This window comes from Leptosomus discolor, chromosome 1 (genome assembly GCF_034619465.1).
Source record: "Leptosomus discolor isolate bLepDis1 chromosome 1, bLepDis1.hap2, whole genome shotgun sequence".
Taxonomy (NCBI): domain Eukaryota; kingdom Metazoa; phylum Chordata; class Aves; order Leptosomiformes; family Leptosomidae; genus Leptosomus; species Leptosomus discolor.
Window position 1 is genome coordinate 119,657,590 of NC_141391.1, and position 24,567 is coordinate 119,682,156.

Consider the following 24,567-nt stretch of genomic DNA (forward strand, 5'->3'; position numbering starts at 1 on the left):
GGAAAATGTTGCAGCCTTGTCCTGCACTTGAGCAGCAGTCACCTTAGGACATCAGAAGTATCTATGAGGTACCTGAATGGACACGAAAGCTTTCCAAATACCCTTGGGTGGATGCTCTTCCCCACATGTGCAAGCCTTGCCCCCTGCCTCCGCAGGCTTATCTCCCCCTTTCTGTTTTTCTCTTCTTGCCCCCTCTCCCTCCACGTGAGCTTACCAAATCCCTGCCACCAGCCAGAACTGATTAGGACAGAACAAAAAGCACTCTGCAGCACTCTGGACTAGCATTCATCTGCTACAAAGCAGATGATATTTCTGAATAAGTATCACTTATTAACTAGCCTCGGGTTTTTTTCCTGCCTTTTTGGTGCACTTTTAGGCTAGTTGAAAAGAAACTCCGGGAGATCAGCAAAGGGTTATGCAGAACTTAGTGCAGATTTTACACACATCATGAGGCCATGCTGCAATGCAGTTCACAGGGACTCGCCCATCTGCTGAGATTGAGCGAAGTTCAGTTTTCAAGGATCCCTTTGCTCCTTCTGTGATTACCTAGCCCACGTTCTCCTCAACCATTCAGTTTAACCACATATTTTAATTCCATCCCCGAGTAAGTGACATTCTTGGCTTTCCATTTCAATTTCCACAGGGCAAATAAAACTGATGGAAAGCGTTTTGACAAGGGTATTGTTATTGCATCCAGTAGGCTGAGATGACTCCAAATCTGGGTATTACATTTAATGTTTCTGGGACAGATGCTGTTAGGTCTTTTCACAGGAACACAGTATCATCTGCATACATTAGTAACTTCTGTGCCTCAAGTTGCATACGCTTTATATCCTCTAAGTTTTCAGAGACATTGCTGACAATTTAATACTATGTTTTTCATCACAAAGCAGAGGACAGGATAACCGTGGAAGCTCATCCATCAAAGGAGCAGAGTACCTTATGCATTTATTTCCTTCAGCAAAAGGTGCAGCAGCAAGAAAAACTGCCCAACCTGTCCTCCTCTTGGTCAGAGAAGCCTGAAGAACCAAAGCTACTGCTCACAATCAGCATCTGCTTTTAGGCAACTCAGATTTTCTTCAGTTCAGGTGCTGTGCTTCTGATCTTTGCTTTCTTACTGCTCTAGACACTATGGACAGGACCTTCCCAGCAGCCACAATGCTCAGAGTGGAGACAAACTTCGAGTGCTCCATGGCCATGGGTGTACTGACAGAGAACTGGTGTGAACGCAGAGTCGAGGCTCATCAGCGTAACAAGGTGGGCAGAGAATAAAGGCAGTGAAAAGTCAACTGCATTCTCCAGAGACAAAAATGCAGTTTAGTCACAGCTGTAACAAGTATTTCTGAGCTCACAGCCACAGAGTCACTGCAGAATTTCACATAGAACTACTACATTTCCAGCGTGGTTATGTGGAGCTCCTTACAGAAGACCTCGGGCAATCAACTTTATTCCTGCCTTCGTTAATGAGGTGCAGAATCACCAATCTGGTAGTTTTTCCAGAATTTACCAGTTGGTATTCTTTCGTATTCAGGAAAAAAAAAAAAAAATCTGCATTAATAAGTCATGCTTGTGATCGCAAAACCTTCATAATTACATATAGACACAGAAATGGACACACAAAAAGCATGAAATATATAAATGTACAGTCTCACACATAGACATTTCCACACAAGCAATTCATTCTTCTACCAGAAAAAAAAAAACACCTCTGTTCTTTAACACACCATTCCTTAAAAACAATTATTACCACCTTCAACCAGGTAAAGGACCCCTCTTTGCTCGGAGACAGATGAAAGGGCTCCATTCTACCACAAAACAAGCATTTGACCTAACACGGACACCGTTACACAACCCACTCACAGGCATAATTCCAGGACTGTTGGATGAGCTTTTACAACTGATGCACAGGCAGTACATAGGAAGACACAGCGTGCAGGTGCATATACATGAACATATGCACGTATGTCTACACATTTCTCCGTATCATTGTGTAGCAGAATTTGAGGGAACCTAAAAACAACTTCAGTACATGTTCTCACTGGGACCCTCTTTCCTTACAGACCACAGATGTGACATCACAAATTCACGTAACATTTCTTAACTCGGTGGATAAGCCACTTCTCCAGATTGTCTGATTTGCTCATCATGACTGTAATTATGTAACAAAACTCCCTGAATACTGTGCCATTATTGCGCTTATTAATCATTCTGCCTCTGTTTCAAATATGTGCTCTAGAGACTGCTGGATATACTGCATTATGCCACAAACTGAGTACCAAAGCTAAACTAAATCTACTGTTTTGAGGATATTTCAATGTAATTGACTCTTTCAATTAATATTTTTGTAAGCTCAAAAATATATAAAAAAAGACAAAGCTGGTGTTGATATAGCTGCTGACCTTTGCAACTCTAAACAAAAGACAGTTTTTAACCAGTAAACAACTTGGCAAATAATGAAACCTGTTTTGCCAGTGCTCGGAACAATCAGCTCTTAGGATGACAGACTTTGCAGACAAATCAGTTCTTACAGGAAAACAGATTTCTAGATGTGTTTGAGAGAGAATGCAGAATTTCCATGACTTCAGAAACAGGCACCATTCAGACCACTTATTTTAAAATACACTGTATTAAAACCAGATTAGTAATTAAAAAACAAAAGCAAAACAAAAAACAGTGCAAAAACAAACACACAGGCCCCTGTTCTAGCATATAAATCTATTTAAGAGCATCACCTTGAAAATAATACAAAGCTCCTTTGACTTCATAAGGACTTCACAGAGGTCCACAAGTCCACATTAGAAGACCCAATCTGTACTCTGAGCTAAATTAAGTGTCTAGCTTGCTTTTTATTAGGCAGCAGCTGATACAAAACTGCAATGCCCTAAATTCAGTTGCCTCGGGCATGTTCATATACATGTACTATAGTAGAAATAAACATTAATTTATTACATATCCCTTATAAAAACTAACAGGCATCAGACGGATTACATTTTTTTTAATTTAGCTATGTACATTGGACCCCATGCTCTCCCTTTCTCTGGGAGAACCAGAAGTTCATGCTGTTGCATACCCCTGAGAAAAGTGAATTCCTGAGAAACAGCTTTGGCCATTTCAGTTATGTCTACAGGCATAACGTTACTGCAGGAGCTTAGAATGAGATTTATTACATCGCTGTTTTCTGCCTTTGAGAGAGTGCATGTAGAATAAACCAAGGATCCACCAGGACGCAGTGCTTTAATAGCAGACCTGCAAATAATGAAAAAAAAATATTCAACACCAGAAGTCACGTATTGGGGGTGGAGGAACATATAAAGACTTATAAATCTAGAGTTACAAACAGGTATAAATAAATATGAGAAAAAATAACATCATGAAAACAACAGTATATAATCGACAGTTCAGGAAACCACCTGCAACACATTTTTGCTTTCTTATTTACTAATGTATTCTCGGTTAACTGAAGTTATTTTTTATACAACAGAGACAAGTAGAAAGCAGCACCTATTCAGAGTTGCAGAATATACTTCAAATATTTGTATGAGCAGCACAACTGTGAAAATGCTGCAACTGTGCATACAAAATGGGTTATACCACATCAAAAGCGCTAGTTAGATACTTAGCTAGCTGCTTGTGTGAACAAATATCAGAATGTACAGCTGCAGTAATAGCCTGAACTAATTACTGGGCTGTAATTTTACAAACATTTCTGCAAATTCTGCAACTTATTTAGCAGGTAAGAGGACCTGGGGGTTTCACCGAGCCATCACTTTTCAACCTGGTTTCCTAAGGAAATATGGCTTATTGTATCACATTGTCTGTTTATGTACCCTTCACCTATTAACATGTTGACAAATTTCAACTAAAGCAAAATAGTGGCTTAAGATTTCAAGTATCCTTAAAGTTTCATGCCTACTGGTGGATAGACAGAACAGATTCTTTTTCACTTGCCCACTGACACCAAGTTGAAACACACTGTTTACTTTCCATTAAAGCAGATCTGCAAGGTCCTTTTTCAGACAGATAAAATGTAACCTATGAGAGTATGGAAATGAGATATGCAATCCATATTCACCTACTGCAACTTAAAAGAGCATGGAGAAAAATCCCAAATCATGCACCACAGAAGAGCATTCTTCAAACCTGGTACCACTGCATAACTGAAAGAGGAAGCTACGCTAAAGGTTCATTTGCTATTAAAATACTCTCTTAAGATAATTCCTTTCAATCATACACTCTGGAGCCTTCAAGGACATAATGGCTCAAAGGCTGAGTTGTAAGCTAGTATTCAAACAGATCACCTCACTGCTTCTGGAAAACAGATACTACTGGGATGAAGCAAATACCACATTAAAATACAATTGTTCCCTAAACAAAACTTCTTTTGTTTAAAACCGAGAGAATGTGAACAGGTGAATGCTGTTATTCAGCTTGTGAATATCAGAGAGACAAGGTAAGCACACAGGGGACTGCAAGCGTGTCACTGGGAATTTAGCAGGTGCACTAAGGCAGGGCAGATACTTGTGGAGCACAATGACACATGCAGTCTCGCTGTACGGAAAGACAATGACTTAGATTGGTAGATACTACTGACTATACTGCATTGACCAAAAAAAAAAAATCTTCAAGGGGAAAGAAAAAGAAAAAAACAAAAGCAAAAGAAAAAACCCCATATCCTCAAATCAGATGAGGTGAGCGGCCCCCAAATGTAGCAAGCCTGATTCCGAGCCCAGATAAACTAACACAATGTCATTGAAACAGCAATTCCTCCAGAGACAAGCTGAGGTCTTCCTGAGGGTGTTATCTGAACAAAAACAGTTGAGAAAGGAAAGAAGAAAATACAAGGGGAAAAAGATAAATCCTTTTAACAGGATTGGGCCTTTTCAGGAAAAGAATCAATAAAGAAAAGCCTCATCACAAGCAGGATCAAAGCAGATCACAGATCAAAGCTACTCTGAAAGTCCTGCCCAAAATAATAAGGAAACACCAGGACAAATAACTGTTTCAGACAAAGACAACACAACTCTTCACCTTCCCAGGTGAAGACTCCTGCATGTTATACCCAATCTGTTTCTCTGGGGAGTGTACACATTATCTTGCTCATTTCTTCTGTGAGTCTTGGTTATGTTAATCAGCAAGCTAAGTACATATTTTACTGGAGTCTATACTACTCCAATTTTAGTTGGCGTAAAAAGAACAGAGCTCTCTCAACTGATGATACTCAAAGGAAAAACACCCCAGTGTTTAATGCCTTTGTTGTATCAGTCTTCAGTGAAAAGATGGAGAGTGAGCAGACGGCTAGGACATTTAGCCCAAATGAGTGAGTAGTTCAAGTTCAGCCTGTTATAGGTAAAGAACAGGTTACAGAGTACTTAGGCAGTCTGAATACTTTCAATTAAACTGGGCCTAACTGACTCGTTCTAGGATACTTCCAAAATTAGCTAAAGCTATCACAAAGCTGCAAGCCTGTCTCAGACCTCTGAGTAGCTTTTGAGAGTCTGCAGAAATGTTTAAGAACATTTTAGACACAGGTTGCTACAGAACAACATTTACAATGTCTCCTTGAGACAGTAAAACAGAGCAGGTGTCATCCTAATGTCCCTTCCAGATCTTATTTTCTAAAAAACTGCAGTTACCAGCATGCATTTCAATCATTCAGCTCCAGATACTCATCCTTCTTCCCTGCTGTGTCCCAACACACACATACTCCTTAGCAGGCTACAAAAGCACCAGTACTGGACCCGAGGCCCTAAGTTGTCTCTGCTGTCTCTCCAGCTACTTTCCTTGTTTGTAGCCATCCTGCTGCAGCTGCAGCTGCCCATTTAAAAGGGCACGGCTTATGCTGCTGCTCTCTGGCCTGTCTGAGCAACCACAGTGAGCCCAGATGTATGGTAGGTAACTACCATAAGAGCAGGAATGTACAACCTTCCCTTCTCATGAATAACAAGTCAGCAAGAGAACCCCAGACTGATCCCCTGTCTCCTTGGCTTCATACCAGTTCTGGAAAACATAAAAACATTTTTTTCCCCCCATATAATAGTTGCTTGCTTTCTAGCTTACACATCAGAACTCAAAAAGAACAGGGCTGTTGTCCAAATGGGCTCTCAAAGTTGAGCTGATCTTCACAGTATTACTAGAAACCACTTCTTTTACTCATTTTCATAGAATTTCCCCCTCCAGCTACACCTTTTTCATGCATACAGGAATGCCAAGCCATGAGAAGGTAGCTAATTGGCTTGAAAATGTGAAAATATTTTTGCTTGACAATTGAGTTGTACTTTTAGCATACCCAATAACCTTACTCATAGAAACAGGTAGCAGCAACTGCTTTCCTACCTATGAGGCTGATACTACATGAACATTTAAACAACTGAGAAAATATTTTTACCGTGGATAAGGAAAAAGGTGAAGGCATACACTATAAAAGCAGGTATAGCTACAACTTAAAGGGTTAAAAGCCTGGACACTTGCTAAGTGTCCTTTTCTTAGGATACATAAAGTAGCAACCATTCAAGACAACACTTTCAAAGGCACCATGTTCCTACATAGAACTTGTCACTGGGGCAGTAATCCAGAGGAAAGAGCAGCACAAGCTTCTGCACGAAATCCTGAAAGTCTCGCATCAAAACCCCCTTAACTCTAAGCCTCCTTAGCTTGGGAATCTTCACTGGCCCATGACCAAAAAAGGTCAGGCTGCTCAGTGCAGTTATCTTTATTCTAAACCTAAGTCATGAATTAAAATATCTAAGGAGGATTACCGTACACTGCAAGGTTAATCAACGTATCTACCCATCTTGTCAAGTTCAGCAACAGTTGTTTCAGTGGCTGTGTTCAAAGTCAACCGACCGCCATCCCTGATTAAGCCGTGCTTGGCTTTTGATAAACCTGCACTGAGCTGCAAAATTCAAAGTGCAGTGCTGGGCTCAAAGTCACAGGGTGATACTGCGCTGGGCTAAGTACATTCAGGGAGTTCAGTCCCCTTGTCATCAGCATGACAGAGAATTCATTCATAAGGGAATTTGTTCAAATAAATCTAAGAAACCAGACTTCCTCTATAACCGATGGAGGGGAAAAAAGCTTATCCCTTGAACTTACAGACATCTACCAGAACCCACCACTGCTACTACAACCCCACCATCCAAGAACGTGATGATTCCTCTTACATTAGCCATCTTGATTAACCCCCAAAACTCGACTCTTAGCTGAAGGAATTTGGTACCTATTATAAGGTACTTTGGAACGTCCAAAAATGGGCTCTAAATGTAGAATGATTAAAAAGGATGCTGGGCAAAAGACCCTAAAATATTTTTTTTCATCTTCCTATTACTATAATAGATTGTTTAAATATAAAATACGTTACTTAAAGGTAATTAGTCTGCAATTGTTTTTCTCTTAGTGGTACAGATGACTTTCATGTTTATTAAAGAATTAAAACTGTGTTTAAATACAGACCTAATTATACTTAATTTTGCAATTTTAAATTCAGGTGTACACATTTACCATAATAAATGTTACAAGTTACAGGCACTAGTACTGCAAAGTTTCAAGCTCCATATGGAGAAACACAAGAACACACATTAAAAGCACAGGAAACTTTTCCCAGAGCCTCATGACTGTTCCACCTTTCCCTAGAACCATTTTTGCTTTAGTAACATGACAAGCCCTTAGTACTCCCTATCAAGACCCTAAAGAAGCACCGCTGTTGGCAGCTGATATGTGCAACTCAAGCTTTTTATGTTGCATGCTATCATACTACACCACTGCAGAAGTGTGAGGTTATTGGTTTAGTGCCATAAGATAGTCAAGGCATAGCAGAAAAGGCTAAAATTCGTGAAATGCACCACGATCTGTTACCATGCCCTATTTATCAGGTAAGACCTGTATACAAGATCTCCAAGGTTAGTTCTTCCAGGAGATGATAAAAAACAGTATGCAAACCAAGTAATTATGTTCTAGAACTGCAAGTACTATCGCATGTTTGTTACAAGACAACATACATGCTAAACTAAAGGAAAAAAAAAAAGCTCTTTTCTGGGGTTTTGAACTCAACTTTAGTATGTATCAGCATATCGCAATTTAGTAGATTTCAATGATACCAAATAGTCGAAAATTTTAATGACTTTTTCAAATCATCAATAGCTTGGAATTACAATAGCCGGAAAACTGCAGGATAGAGCAGGATTCACTGGCACATCATTCTATAGAATCCTGCCTGATGTTTCTCGATGCTTACTTTGAACTACTGACATTATCACTTTATAGCCACCAAATCCATGCTTAAATCTTTCCAGTACATTAGCGCAAGACATCTGTAATCCAAAAAAAACAGTGGTTGATGTCCATCCCATTCAGGAAGTACTCTAAAACAATTTGACACATGCCCCCTCCTCATTCTAAATTAGGTTTTACAAAAAAATTAAAAAGGAAGTATTAGCAATACCTCGTGTCTTTGAAAAGAGGTTCAATGGCACGTATTGTACTATGGAAGTCAGAGGTACAAAAGATGTATTAATCTACCCTAACCCCTCACATTACAGGAGTTACTGGATAAGTTTACTGATGACACAAAACTGGGAGGAGTGGCTGACACACCAGAGGGCTGTGCTGCCATTCAGAGAGACCTGGACAGGCTGGAGAGCTGGGCAGAGAAGAACCTCAAAAGGCTCAATAAGGGCAAGTGTAGGGTCCTGAACCTGGGAAGGAATAACCCCATGCACCAGTAAAGGCTGGGGGTCGACCTGCTGGAGAGCAGCTCTGCAGAGAGGGACCTGGGAGTTGCGGTAGACAAGTTGACCATTTCAGTGGTGCCCAAGTGGCCAAGAAGGCCAGTGGTATCCTGGGGTGCATTAAGAGTGTGGCCAGCAGGTGGAGGGAGGTTCTCCTCCCCCTCTACTCTGCCCTGGTGAGGCCACATCTGGAGTGCTGTGTCCAGTTCTGGGCTCCCCAGTTCAAGAGGGACAGGGAATTACTGGAGAGAGTCTGGCGGAGGGCTACGAAGATCATTAGAGGACTGGAGCATCTCCCCACGGAAAGGCCGAGAGACCTGGGGCTCTTTAGCCTGGAGAAGAGAAGACTGATACGGGACCTTAGAGGGTGGGTGTCAAGGGGATGGGGCCAGGCTTTTTTCAGTGGTGCCCAGTGACAGGGCAAGGGGCAACAGGCACAAGCTGGAACACAGGAAGTTCTGCCTCAACATGAGGAAAAACTTCTTTACTCTGAGGGTGACAGAGCACTGGAACAGGCTGCCCAGGGAGGTTGTGGAGTCTCCTTCTCCGGAGATATTCAAAACCCTCCTGGATGCAGTCCTGTGCAACCTGTTCTAGGTGAACCTGCTCTGGCAGAGGGGTTGGCCTAGATGATCTCCAGAGGTCCCTTCCAACCCCTAACATTCTGTGATTATTTTAAAGCAGTTTTATTTAGTTTATTTATCAAGATTTAATTCAAATCTACCAATAGAGAAGATGCTAACAATAAATTAAGGAAAACAGATCAATATTATTATTTAGTATCTCAGGGAAAAAAAAGACCACTCTAGAGCCACACGACAATCCCAAAACCAAAAACTCTTAATGCAACTAAAACATAGCTAGTCAGAACCCAAAAAGAGGATTTTTCACACTTACAGAAAATTAAACACAATAGGCTGACATTTTGTTCATTCGAAAATTCTTGGTGTCTCAAACATCCTTTTAAAAATAGGTAGACAATAAATATATATTTCATACTATAGCCAGCACATGCATGTCCAGCCTACTCCTCCTGTGCTTGGGTTTATGTTGCATGCCATTGGAAGGGTCAGCATTAATTATGTTAATCATTCAACCACTTTCAGTATTAAAGTAAGATCATAATATAAGTTTTAAGACCATTTTAAAATAGTGCAACACTTCAACAGTGCCATCTTTTGGCAACTGGGATGTATTTCTGCTCAATATGAAAGATAATGTCTGATCAGAGTAAGAACTGCCAACCCTTTTACAAGCTATTCAAGGAACAAAGCATCTCAAGATGCATTTGCTTTTACCCTCAATCCTGTTCTTTTTATTGACTAAAGACATCATGTATTTCCTTCTTCCTCTTACAAGAGTCCAGACACATTGTGGTAATATGGCCTGCATGTTAAAAATTTTTGTGTTTATTTCTCCAAACCAAGTCAAAATTATAAGGAAATGCCTCCTGTGTCAAAATACCATTTTTGTTTTTAATACTTTGTGATGGGCAGTGACAGTGGTGCATAGGGGACAGAGACACTAGTTCAAGTATTCTCTCCATACCTCAAGCATGTACTCCTCCCTCTGCTCCTCTCTGAGTAAGCATTGCTACTGTGGAGAAACATTGCAGCTCAAAATAACACAGCAGCAACAGAAGAAACATGAAGTGAACTGCTTTTCTCCAACATTAGTTTGAGCTATGAATCAACGTAGACACAGCCACCAGAAAAAACAACCAACCAAACACCACAAACCCAAAACACCTACCCTATTCTGCTCTAGCCAAAAACTGTCCCCAAAATTCTGATAAATAACATTTTTATAGCAAATAATTTTAAATTCTTCTAAAGCAAAGACCGAACTTTCAGTTTAACATTACTGAGCTTTCCCCTCTAATGCATTGGGACTTCTGAAATAACTCATCCTGTTAACACAGGGTTACGAGATATCCTTTGTAGTACCAGAACTGCAGTGGCTTTGTCATGGTAACAGACTGGTTTATTTTCTGCTCTCAGATTTAAGAACCGCAAGTGCCAATGCAACACTCAGGAATTTTGCTTCCACTTTCAATGTTGCAGCTGCCTTACACACTCACATGCTGGATTTCCTCACACTCAGAATCACGAACAGCAAAGCTCTTTCTAGCCTCCAGCAGCCAGAGGTAGTCCACTGTCACAAACCTTCAACCCTTCTGTTGTTTCAGTCATCCCAGAACTACTTTCTTAACTGTCACACTCTCAGAGGTCTATGCCCTCTTCCCAACTTAAAGGTATTATTTACAAGAAGAAAAATAAATATGGCCCAAGCAGAACCTTCTCAGATACAGAAGGGAGAACGAAAGACCTTTGAAGCCCACTACAGACTTTGCCACACAGCTTTAGTCAGTGTTTTTGCTTACAGCTTACAAAACACATGTATCCATAGAAAGGACTGAAGGTGGAATTAAAGCAAAATTTGTGTCTGAATTTAAACCCATGATCCCAGAACAACTGCCTATCTGCTGGGTAGCGCATTTGTTTATTCACGCAGTTATTTTTTTAATTCAATAAACTTCCTTTCACAACATATCATAAGGGACTTGATCCGTAAGTTATTTACAGGGCACTGCCAAGGGCTTAAGGAACCAGACAGTACTTAAAATCAGAAACTATTTTAAAATCTCTGATGGAAGACAACCTGGAGCCACACCAATGGCCACAGCACTCACTCCTTGTGAAGGAATTCAAACTGACCTTGAGTCTAAAACACTCAGTAAAATGACTCATACCTCCAGCAACATAACCAACGTTTTGGGGAATGGCATAGCACAAACATGCCTGGACAGGACAACTAGCTAGTTGGAAATATCTTCCTTTTTACTTCATCATTACATGCCCATGTGCTATAAAGGCTTTTGTCTTAATCAAAGCAGAAATGGTACCGTGGTACCATATATTAAATACATGATGGTCTATTTACAAAAAACAAATTTTGCCTTCACTCTACAACAACAGAAAAACCTCTACAATTAACAGCACAGAATTTCTCTTCTAGGTTCATGAGGAAAACTACATTTCAGTGGAAACATAGAGGTGACACAATGTGGGACGAGAAGTATCAGGATTTTTCCAGTTAATCACAGTATTTACTACACACTGTCTGAAAAAGCCTCTTTTTCAAAACATAGATCTATGACTACACGTATTCTATGAAACCACATTACTAACTTTCACATACCAAACAAAACAGACCAGCTTGTAACTTAAGGTTTGTTATATTTTTGTACTATGTTTTCACCAAAAGTTTTAACGTTTATTTTAAGTAAGATGCATTTTCAAAGGTCTGGACAGAAGAAAATAAAGTGGGTCCCATGGCATGTAGATTAGCCCTTAGAGACTTAGGTTGCCAATTCTACCTGATGACTTCAGGGAAAACAGTCAATCTCATTTTACCTCCCATGCGTGCAGCTTGGTAAACCATCATACAAAGCAGCTGCATGATCAGCAGTCTCTGCTCCAGGACCAAAGCAGCAAGACAAACACAGACCAAAAGCTTTATGAAGCCACTTGCACAACACCTGGTTATTTACATATGTTATTAATTAATGGTTTAAGTATCCTTTAATTCAGAAAAATAGGTTCAGAATATTTGGGTTGAGTATTTTTAAAATTTTCCTTCCAATTAAAAGCATGAGGACAACCCTCCCACCTCCCAAACTATTCAATGGGATATTTAAAAAAATAAACCCCAAAATTTCTGATACTCTTGTCCTGAAAAAGCTCAGCAATTTCAAACACCATGTTATGAATGATATCCAAAGCAAAAAAATTCTTTGTACAGAGGGAACACTCATTTTATCTCTCTGTTGCGCTCCACTTGCACAGGGTTTGTAAGAGGAGATACGTATGTTACACGGAACCAGACATAGTTCCTTAAAAATCATATTTATAAGCAAAACAGGGATTGAAACATTTCATTAAGCAGGAAGAATACCGGGTTTTCTGGATTTCTCAAGCTAAGTTTAATGCTTCATCCTAAGTTCTGAAAAACGAGAATACACACAACTTGAAAAAGACCAGCTAGGAAAACGAGCATTTTGTATGGCTTATTTTGCCACCAGTAATCCAAAGCACACTTCAAACTTCCCATGCACCCCGAATCCTCCCAAATCTCTTAAATTTGTGTGTCCATGATTTAGGTATTCAAAACAATCTCCCTTTCCCTAGCTAACTACTAGGGAAAAGAGGTGAAAAATGAAAGGCAGCCAATATGCATCTTTTAAATTTAGTCTGAATTTCTGTGGACCAGAACTCTATTAAACACCAATTAGAGCTGCTTAATTACTCAGAGATGTTGTGTATAGAAGAGTTACAGCAGCCTGAATGTCTTTCCTGCATTTTCTAAATTGTATCCTGTTGGATTTATTTTCAGCTGAACTCTAACACAGCTTCTTTCAGCTGCAGTAACTGGTCTAGGAATAATTACAACATCCATAACAGTTTCACCACTAAGTTATTAGGCGCTTGATCTTAACCCAAAATTTAATTTCTATCTGAGAACTGATAACATTGGTAAATTCACTTACGGGAACTACTGCATTTCGTGCTAGCATTCACTATCAGGAAACAAACATTCCTTCCTTACTTTGCAATTTGTTTTCTGCATGAACACTCCAAATAATAACAAGATTTGCAACATGTTCTTGGATTATAGCACTCAGCAGGGATGCTTTGGTTTCGTTATTAACAATCATTACAATCCCAATTTCCCTCAAATCAGTGGTTATAAAATTTGCTGTTCGGCATTTATACCACTTATTCACATTTCAGATTTTACACAGACTGGAGGATCGTTGTATCAGTTTCAACACTTATTCCAGACCTTTGTTGTCTGAAGCCTCTATGTACTTAATAAATTACACTGTATTGCAAAAAATACTTTTCCTTCCTTCACTTCCTCACTGATGTCCCCAGCCTTCCTCCCAAGTAGATCTGCTAAAAAACCCAAACCAAGATGACCAAACCCAGAAAAACAGATTACAAGTGAAGCATTGCCTTAATTAAGAAAGAAGGAATCTCAAATTTTTGTCTGAGTGTCACTTGATTGACATGAAAACAGAACTCCCCTTTGCATTTCATTCTTCTCATTTATGTCTTGCCCTTATACTTAATACTACTGCTAAACTGGAATAATGCTTGGTCCTTATACTTTAAGCTTCATCTTCAAATCACACAATATTCTCAACAACACTACTCACACTATTCTCAACAAAATTGCTGGGATTCAGCTTTATACTTGTTTTTGTTTTACAGATACAGGAACCAAGGTGAGAAATGCCCACAAGCATAAAGGACCAGGTATTCTGAATAGATAAGCCAAAGGTAGCTCTGCATGAGCCGACTCGCATAAGATGCAGTATAGCTGGATTAATGTAGGTTCAGCCTTCCTGAATATTACTGGAAGCATCAGAGATGGGATTCAAACTCAATTTTTTATTTATAATTATGCACTCAAGCCATAAAACAAAGGCTTGAATAGGGTAGCATGCCACAATCTTGGTTTTGCCAGACTTCTAATGCACTTGCATGAATCATTTAGCTTTTCCTGGTCTCATTTTATCATTCCCTTTTTCCCTTTCACAAGGGATCTGAGATGTCTTTACTACTTGAAATTCATTCTAAAGTGATCAGACAAAAGGACAATAAAAATACAGTGGACAGCTAAACCATTTACTTTACCATTTTACCCAATAACTCTTTTAACCTCTAACTCCTGAACCTAAACATTTATTTCATATGCTCCAAAATCTTTTAAAAGACAAAAAAAATTCCAGTGTACATAACAATAGATTGGTCAATCTATAGAACTACTCTGACCTATGTTGAGCAATGAAATAGAAATTAACAACCTTTTACTTCAATTTACATACCAAAAATATTTTGTCCTTACAAATGTAATCCTTATTGCTGTTGCTATAGTACAGGATACTTTCAACACAAGGAAAGTTCTCTTCTTGATTTAGAAATAATTAAATTAAATCTGATTTGGGCTGACAGGAATGTCTCTTTTTAAAACCAAGGCTCCTGCTGTCATGACTTCTCCACTTCAGGATTACAATCTGGAGTAATTTATGCAAATTCTCAAAATTACTCTGTGTGATATATGCTTTCTTCCGGTAGGGGTTCACAAAGTAGATTTTATATGTCAAATATTGAAAAGGGAAAACCAAAACAGGGGAGTGTTTTAAATGTGATGGATTTCTTTGAAGGAAATGGGTGACATGACGCATTACTGCAATAAGATACTCATATTTCTGTTATAAATCATAGGCTTCTGCTAGGCCTTTTTCAACTGGAAGTCATGCAAAACTATCTTGAACTGCTGCAATGGGCACTCTCCATAAAATCTTCCTTTCTCTATTTTATAATATGTTACTTTTCTCTCAATTTGCTTTGACAGATGGACTTCAGGCGTGACTGTTACTTTGCAAAAAACACTCAAGTCTAGAAGGTATTATTGGGAAGTCACTTTTTTTTTTTTCCCCAGCAAGGAAAACTGTAGAGTCTGAAATACTTCACAAATGCTAGCCTGTGGCTGTATCATTTAAAAGTGTAACACATGACAACCTTGATTTGAATTATTGGGTGGATGTTCTTGAAAAATAAACAAACAATCCTTTCTCCTGCCCCCCGCCCCCCCATTCTTTTACTTTTTTCACCCTATCAATTATGATCAGTAGTCTTTCTGTGCTACAAATAGTCAAATGTGTATTAAATTCAAGCAGTGTGTAAGAATGTGCAGTAGTGGACTCAATCCTTTCATATCAACAGCCCATAAAGCAAATTCTAAAGCAGCATTAAGTAACCACCTAAGTGACAGTTAGTAACCAGTCCTAACTTACAGCTCAGTTATCAAAAAGACTGTAATAAAGAACTGTAAAGGATGATTCTGTGAAAGAACAACAACAAAACTAGTTTGGGGAAGAATGTCCATCTTGCCAGGTTTATAGACTACTTTTCACAGAGCGTTAAAAAAAACCCCAAAACACTATTAAAAATTATATGTGTGGGGTTTTGCTTCAGTTGAGGAATAGATTTGAAATCATTTTAGCTGTGTCCACCAAAAGTATTTTGATATGGTACCAGACTGTTCTGAGTCATCTGAAAATGGACACATACTTGAACAAGTGAGTTAAGAGGACTGTACAGCAGTATGGTAGTAGAAGACCTAGGCCTCACTGCTTGTAATTACCCCACACAAATTTCCATATTCACATAATCAACTAGATCAACTGTTTATTCCAAACAGCATTTCAACAGCCTATTCCTCACATTCTTTTCACATGCTGAAACCTGTTTTTGGTTATTAAACATGACAAATCTTGCCCCCATGTTGTTTTTATTAATTATGAAAAGCTCCTTTAATAGCTTTCCTTTGCACTTCTCACCTTAGCAGCTGGAATTGCAGAGATGTTAACTCCTTCCTTTGTACTAGCCTAAGTGTAGCTTTCTGAAGATCAGAAGAGAATAGCCAACTTCTGTCATTTGAACAGGGAGCATCAACCAGTACCTATCCAATAAATAAAAGCAGACAAGACAATTCACAATAAAGATACTCACTTTCTGAACGCTGTGTACCAAAAATCTACTCAACTTACTTTTGCAAACACTTAGAACACCCTTCTTATTTTCAATTTTAGGGGCAGAAATGATCTAATTACTAGTTTGATGTGTTTTTATACAGTTACAGGTGGGTGGGGATTAGAAATTACCGCTCAAGAAGTAGTTGACCTGAAAAGCTCTCACTTGCTTCCCCCCCTTCCTAATCACATATTACATAAAGAACAGTGCTGCAAGGTCTTCAGAATCCACGACCAAGGCTAAATGGGTAACATCATCTAACACATGAATAAACACACAACAGACTTTATAAAGTGATTCCTGAGGCTCTGCAAATCCTGTACATGATCCTGCTTACCCTTGATAGGTCAGATATTTTTGTGGGGGCCAGAAAACAAAATAGGCATAGGAAGAAAAAGAAGCAGAATACAGAAATATAATTTGCTAATAAGCAACAACATTACCTTGTCATATAATTCAGGCTTAAGATCTCCAATCTGTCTACCATCCAGTCTAGAGAGCGTTATTAAGTTAATCAAAGGATCTGGGATGAAGGATTCTATCGTCTGTTTCAGCCATCTTGACCTCAAATCATCATACTCATTACAGTGAAACTGACCTTAGAAAATTAAAAAATATAAGTAAATAAACACCTTAAATTATGTCTTTATGTTTAGGGTTTTTTTTTACAAATATAAGGAGTGACACTGATTTCAGAACTTCCACTGTTTTGCCATGACTGCCATAGACCTTACACCTTAGGAGCTTATGTTACTGTACATTTTATAACACTGCTGAATTTTTGTAAACCTGAGTAAATTTCAGCATGCTCCTACAGAGCAATCCATAAATAATTTACTAGCAAATACTTACTGTATCAACAGACTTCCACAGTAATAGGAACATTAAACATGATCCATATCCAAAGACCAGTGCTAAGCGGGTACCCTTCTGGGCTCCTTGAGCCATTGTCTAACTGAAGTACATGCTCCTCATTAATTAATGGCTTTTATATAAAGTATCAGTTCCGTGTGTCCTAAGGCGAGCAGTCCGACCCCCATTTATTTGAAATTTAGGCTGGAAGTGTTTTAACAGAAGCCTTTTGGTTGCACCTACTTTTAACAACGCAGCCAGAGGAGTTACCCCTTAAGAAGGAAGCCTGTTGTTGCTTGTACCCAGACCAGAAACACAGCATGGTATTTTTTCCTCTTAGTCTTGTTTTCTAGTTTGATAGAATTTCTATTTTCACATCTCCACAGGTTGTCCTACACTACGTTTGCCACACACAGTATGGTACACCTTCACATTCTCTGAGGTATATCAAGAATCAACTTCCTTACATCTTATGTTCTCAGCAACAATTTGATACCTTCAGAAGCAGCCATGGGATACAAGTGTTTTGGTTTTTGTTTTTCCAAAGCTTTTGAAAGGGCAATGCACATCTAATCTACCTCATTGGCATCACCTCATTCCTCTAGAAGAGGGAGGGAGAACCAGCTGTAATCAACAGGTGCAAGTGGTTACAGTAATGGTCGCACCAGTAAGAACATAAGGTGCTGAGAACATTTTGAGACAATTGCTGCCCAAGCTAACATATAAAACATGTTAGAAACAGCAATCTCGGCTTCCTGGCCTGGAAGAACTGATCTGCTGCTTTCTGTTGCCTTCTAAACACTGTGATTATCTTAGAGCCCTTCTGCAACATTTAAGAGGATTGAGACACAGAGTTTATTAAATGCTGATATAGACCGATTCCTCATCATAAGCTTTCTCCCTCTGCCTGTATCTTGCACATTTAATTTTGTTATGCTCTGTTTTACATTAGTACACTCCAATTTACTTATACTATTTACATAGCACTGGCCAGAGAGGTAGCAGAGGAAAAGAAAAAAATAAGGAAAAAAGTACAAGTATTCTAAGATTGCAGATTACTCACCACCCTGCGCCAACAAATACACATGACTAAGTGACTCCTTGAGAAGTAACAAGAAGGGAACCAGCGGAGGAAGAAAAACAGAGCTATTCCACTTTTGTCTGTCAGTCTGCAGTAACCTACATTTAAATAACTATGGCATTTTTCATCCTCTTCTAGGTACACAGACTTCAAAAAATCTTACTAAATAGCAGGAACTACTTGGAATACAAATTGTTGTTTGGTTTTCTTTGCCCCCAACCCAAATCTTGTACAGAAAACAGGCACAGCTGAAACAGCCCAGGCACACAGCAAGCGAACAGCTTCTCACAGCACCTCGATACATTACCTGGATAGGCACACTGCAGTATAGCTACTGATTTACCCCCTGGGGCAGCACAGAGATCCAAAACATCTTCCCCATCTTTCACTTCTAACGCCAACACTGGCAAAACCGAAGCAGCATTCAGCAGGTAATACTCTTTCAGTTTACCAGCCTGGTGTCTTTGTGCAGGGAATCTCCCAGGACTTCTCCTGATGTAGCACTTAAACGACGCTGGAAGATAGGGCAAACTTCCTTGAAAGGCAGGATGATACCCCTTCACACGCAAGGTGTTCTCCAGTTCCGCGGACTGGCTGAACTTGTTAAGCAGAACGGCATACTGCCAGCACAATGGGTATGTGAGTACATCTCTAGGTTGGAAAAAGGAAAGGCGATTTAATAACTTGACAAATAAAATGAGCTCTCCATAACATAGGAAGCTTTTTCTTATGTAAGGGTAACAATCTCATCATTGAATGATTCCAGTATAATCAAAAAGGACACACTTTGATCAGACATGATTAAGAAAAGTATGCAGGAAAATAATTTTAAGAGGAAATCGAGCCACTGTTTTCTCTCATTATTGCATTTAAAACACCAACTTCTTCTGAAATTAGATGTTCTCTATTTTTCCTAATTCCTTAACAAATGAGTGTAGAAGTTATAAATTATGAAGCATAATGGTCTTTCTGACTATGAAGTACTTCCCCAAGGAAAAAGAACAGCTCTAATACTAAGCTGTAAATATCACAACACAAAGAATCACATTAGCTTTGCAATGGTTATTTCAGCCAACACCGTAAAATGAAGTTTTTACAAGTGTTCTTTTCTGTTTCCTTTTATGTTCTGCAAACACTGGGCCAGAAAAACTTAAACCAATAGGTATTCCTGGAAGACAGTAAAAGCTTATAGGGTTGGAACATGCCTGTTCGTATTTCAGTTCAGTTTTTCAGACCTTTCTTACATGGATTTCCCCCATCTTCTATTTAAATTTCTCAGTATTTTTTCATTTAGCCTCAAAAAATACTCCTCAGGAATATTCACTGCCTGAAAGAGGAATACACATTGATCCAACCTAAAAAAGTTTTTAAGCTGATTCACTGAAACTAATGATATACATCTACGTTTTTGTTTGGTTTGGTTTTGGCTTTTAACCAATGGAAACACTTATTTAAAACTACTTTTTAATCGAAACAGGCTAAACCAAAGAGGTCACTCAGAGGAATCACATCGTTTCTAAGACTCTGATCATATAAGATGCTTTTCCCTTCAATCGCGGCACTGATCACCGGAGCACTTCTTATGGCCTTTAGGTCAAAGTCAACTGCTTTTGTTCAAATTCCTATTGAAAAGTATATAAGGTAAGCAGTGGACTTCTCCAGACGGGCTCTTCTGCTGGCTTTCTGATGAGCGACAACCACCTGCTAGCAGGGAAGGGAAGATATCTTCTCTCCATACCACAGCCAGCTTTTTAGCAGCTGGGTGATCAAGGCCCAAGTTAAGCGATGGCCTTTTCCGTACATGTTGCTAATATTCAATTTCTTCTAATGAAAGAAACCAGGGGATGTACTTCTCTCCTAACCTCTTTGTCCCAGCCTCTGAAGATACTGTGAAGCTGTAGCAAAATAAAACCCCTAACAGCAGCTGTTAAGTATATAGGGGTGGCTTTTTGGACCACATTTTTACAAAACAGTCGACAAACACTTAAGATGTCAGTCTCCTCACAGTGCACATGCATACAGGAGAACGGAAACTTCATCACGTCCAAAAGAATCAAGTCAAGGAAAAAAATTAAAAACTCAAAGTTTTAGTTATTTAGCTATTTAACACTTTTATACTAGTTCTAAACTGAAAATAAACTGAAGCAGTCCATGACTCTTTTCAACCTTATTTTATGATGTGCTTAAAAAAATTACAAAACCTCTCTTCTCCCTCCCCGATTTTCCCAAAACAACAGACCTGACACTGGTCCATGTACCTCCCAGTTCCGTTGCGTACTGCTTCTCAAAATGATCCAGAACAACTTGACATATCTGCTTTTGAAGTTTCCCCTTTTTTTTATTTTCCAGCTTCGTAGAAAGGAGGAAAAGAAAAGCAGGAAAAACAAACAAATTAAACCCTCCTTAGTTCTCACTAGAATTACTAAAAGAATATATTACCAATTTAAATCAGCTTAGTATCAGTGATATTAGGATGCTCAAATAATCAAGGTCACAGCACACATGCAACCAAGACGTTAACAGAAATTTCAGAGAACAAGTTAAGCTAGTTACCCTCTTCTTCCCTATCTGCAAAGAGGTCATTCAAAGCTTGCTTATAATACTCCTCCACATCCACTATGCTAATAATACAGTGGTTCCTGGGACTCTACTATCCCATGAGCAAAATGAGCAAGGCACGATTATGACCCTGCACTATGATCACCTCTGCCAAGATGTACCCGTGTGCTTAACGCAAAAAATTTATTTGAATCATTGTGGAAGTCGGCTGGAGTTGATTCACAAAACATTACAATAACTAACTTATTCCAGGAATAGGGAGAAGAAAACCAAATCGCCTATACTTTTTGCTTCTTTTTTTTTAACCTAAGAAAAATTTTTATTTTATTGGGGGGGGGGGGGGGGCAAAAACTTTTGGTTTCTAAGCAAACTCGTGCTATTCAGAAGGAAAACCCCAAAGGTAAACGCTAAGTTTTGCTGGATTTTCCCCCCTCAGACTACGCAGCAGCCCCCCCCCCCCCTCCTCCGCACAGACTCCCCTGACGGAGGGCGGAGCCGAGGGGCCTCCTGAGCTCCGAGTTACTTCTGCGGCCCCTGAATTTAATTAAACGTCACAGCGCATTCGTAGGTCCGGCTCCTCTCCCTCACCTGAAGCAGTTCCGTGTAAGGACAACACACCCCAACCCGCCAACGCCACCGTTCCCAACCGAGAAGCTTCGCCCTCAGCCCCCGGCCGGGCCCTCCGCTCGGCCCTATCCACCGGCAAAGGAGGGGAGGGGCCGCCGTCCCACGGCCGCTCCCGCCGGCGGCGGCAGGGCCCGGCGGCACCGGTGGGGACTACTGCCTCCCCGCGGTGCCGGCCCGAGCCCGCGGAAGGGCGCCTGAGCCCGCGGAAGGGCACCCGCCCCGGGACGCGCAGGAAGGGGCCGAGCGTCCCGCCCGCCCCGCTTCCGGCTGCCAAGCTGCAGCCGCACCGCTCCCCCCCGCCTCACCCTGACCCCTCACCTGCCCCGCGGCCCGGGCAGGCGCTGGCGGCGGCGAGAAGGCGGCGGCGGCAGGGCGGGACGCCGGCGGCAGCAGCCGGGCCGCCGAGCGCGGGAGCCGCATGACCGGAACCCGGATGACCGGAACCCGGCGGGGCCGGGGCGCTCCCTGGTGGCTGAGGGGGGCAGCTCCGCCGGGTCTGGCCCTCTCGCCGCCGCCCTCCTTCTGTCCCGTCCCTCCCAGGAGGCGCGGGGATTGGTTTGACGTTTTATTTCTTCGATTGCTCCTTTGATTTTGGTTTCTTGATGGTTTTCGTCTTTACCGATTGAGGCTGCACTGCCCTCCAGCCTCCTCTGCCTCTCCAGGAGATAAACCAGGGCTAGGAAGCCACTGGGCCCTCGATTAATCAACTTATAAAACTGATCCTCACCCCAGAGCCTGCTCGAGGTGCTGCTGCCACCCACACCACCACCGTCAGACCTCTGCTGACGGGTTTGCGCCAGCCCTTAGCTCCTGGCTGGTCCAGGCTCTGCCACTACGAGGCAGCTGCCCAACAGCCCGCTCTAAACCACCCTGGAGACTAGCTCTAGCTTAACCTGCTGCTACTGCAAAGAAAAATGGATAGAAACTGGAGAATTAGTCACACAAATGTCTTACACACATTTTCAGACAACCCCTTCTCTGGGAACAGTAACCAGGATAACCACCAGACCCCAGTTTGTCAACCATAACTGGTTGAGCAGCAGTAAAATCTGAGGCTGCTGATATGCTCAGGCAGTTCCTCTTCTGCTTGCTCAACAGAACCGCGGAGACCTGCTAACTCCTCCTCTGAGAAAAGGCACCTTACTCCGTTGGCCACCTCTTGCTGCAATTGTTGTGGCTGAGCAAAACACAGTCACCACATACCCTCCCTCTCTCAAAAGCTCGCTCCTCCATCGGCATTTGCCAACTCTTTCAGTAAGTGCAGTCCCTGTGGAAACAGCAAGTTTGTTTAATGGCAGTTTTAATTAAAGTCTGCCCAGGCAGCTTCTCTGCACCAAAAGTGGCCTCTGAAATCGAGACTAGAAAGGGGTGCAAAGGTAAAGGCAGGAGTGCTATCATATAGATAAACATTTGAATTTCAGGCACCGACTAATGAAGACTGAGGACATTTATGCAAACCTCATGCAAATTACCATCAAACTTGAAAGCTTATTTAAAACGTTTCAATCAGGATCCTGACAAAGAGCCAGTAGGCAAAGTGGAGATCTCCTACATATCAAATGTGAAAGGAAACCAGAAAGGCTTTTTGATAAATGAATTGTACCAACAGATACAGAACAAAACAAGTACAGTTCTCTGTGGCTGTAATTCTGCCAAGACCAGTAACATACAAGAAAATACATACAGTAATTGAATTTTACTGTACCAATAAAAAAGTGAACTCAACGAGTCACCTTCCTCTAAATTTAGGGCTATATTCCACTTGTAGATGGAAGCGTTGCTTAACGTGTTTGACACCAGTAAGATTTACAACACATCGGAAGCAAAGAAAGAAAGGACTTCAGTTAAACAGTTTGTTCAGCAACACCACCATCACAAACAGATAAACTGCAACAAAACAGTAAAATGCAACTGCAACCTGTATCTCTCTTGTGTGCTTCTGAAGAGATGGATTGACTCTGGGGGAGATTAACTTCAGTCATTTTGAAAGGCAGGCTATTGTTCCTCTTAATAAAAAGCAATCCAAAACTATGTGATTTCTGTTGCATAGTTTTGGATTAACTTTTGGATCAACTATGCTTGCCATGGTAAGTGGCCTTGTGCACGCCTGGATGCCCTGTTAAACCACAAGCTGTATCTCATTTCTGCAAAATCCCGTGCATCTGCACAACTCCACTATAAACTCAGTCCACAATTCTCTTAAGCTAACACATTTCCTTTAAACCTAAGTTACCTTATTTCAAACTTGTGTTTTCTAAGCATGTCCTTGCATTCAGGAAAGCAAAGGAAGAGGGCACAGTGTATGCCCTTTTGTCCCCTGATACTTTCGGGGAGTGGCGGGTGGCTGAAATGTCCTAAAATTAGCAAGTAAATATTCAGAAATACCACCACCATCATCATCCTCCAAGCCTAGTGAACAGAAAAGACAGGCCGTTACTGTGACTTTCACTGTTCAGTTTCAGGTGTCCACAGTTTCCTGGAGCAAGCACAAATTGAGTCTTCACCATTATTATACAGTAATTTTGAAATACAGAGGTAAACAGTGTTCTCCTTATTTGTCATATTAGGACAGACTTAGCAAAAGCTTGATAGGTTTTATGGAGATCAAAGTCATGGACGGCATGATTTTGGGATCAAAAATGTGCAGATTAGAAGATCATGTAAATTAATACTATTGGGATGTGGTACTCTGAGAAACTTTTTTAAGACCGTATTTTTCTACATCATAAATTTTAGGACACTGCTTTTTGCAGTAGTAAATGTAAACATGGTGGGAAGACTGACTAAGCATCAGCTTGAGGTCTGCAAAATCTACTGCCTTCTGAAGACAATCTTTACATGTACGTATACACTTCAAAATTCCAAGTCTCCTATTCTTCTTCCACCCTTCAGTCTATTACCTAGTTGTTTATCAGTGAATCATTATTTCAGAAGCACAGCTACCTTATGAAGGTTCACCTGGCTTTGCTGGTCTTCACAAGTTTAACCCACATACTTTGCTTGATGCAAGGACTTCATTTCTTGTTACTCATCCTCACTCAACCTTTCCCTCTCTCAATCTTTCCACTAGCTCAGTAGGAAGGGAACTTGAAGTGATCTTAAATTCACATTCACTGGGGAC

The 24,567-nt window shown here is 40.5% G+C and overlaps 1 protein-coding gene across 1 annotated transcript; it reads right to left on the minus strand.

Annotated features, from left to right (window-relative positions):
- Positions 1-2,638: 2,638 nt before the first annotated feature.
- Positions 2,639-21,866, minus strand: NSUN3 (NOP2/Sun RNA methyltransferase 3). The gene is made up of 6 exons (XM_086463309.1): positions 21,765-21,866; positions 20,500-20,609; positions 18,568-18,911; positions 16,771-16,925; positions 16,135-16,256; positions 2,639-3,246 (listed from the first exon to the last, which is right to left on the minus strand). Exons 1-6 carry the CDS (start codon positions 21,864-21,866, stop codon positions 2,985-2,987), a joined length of 1,095 nt encoding a protein of 364 aa, XP_086319435.1. The 3' UTR covers positions 2,639-2,984.
- Between the last annotated feature and the right edge of the window lie 2,701 nt (positions 21,867-24,567).

Bases quoted from the DNA above. Each gene is read 5' to 3' on its own strand.
- NSUN3 (XM_086463309.1), bottom strand. From the start codon at position 21,866: ATGCGGCTCCCGCGCTCGGCGGCCCGGCTGCTGCCGCCGGCGTCCCGC. The intron at 20,610-21,764 runs GTGAGGGGTCAG...CTTTCTACGAAG, and splicing joins CTGCCCGGGCCGCGGGGCAG to CTGGAAAATAAAAAAAAGGG. The intron at 18,912-20,499 runs GTCTGTTGTTTT...TTTCCAACCTAG, and splicing joins GGTACATGGACCAGTGTCAG to AGATGTACTCACATACCCAT.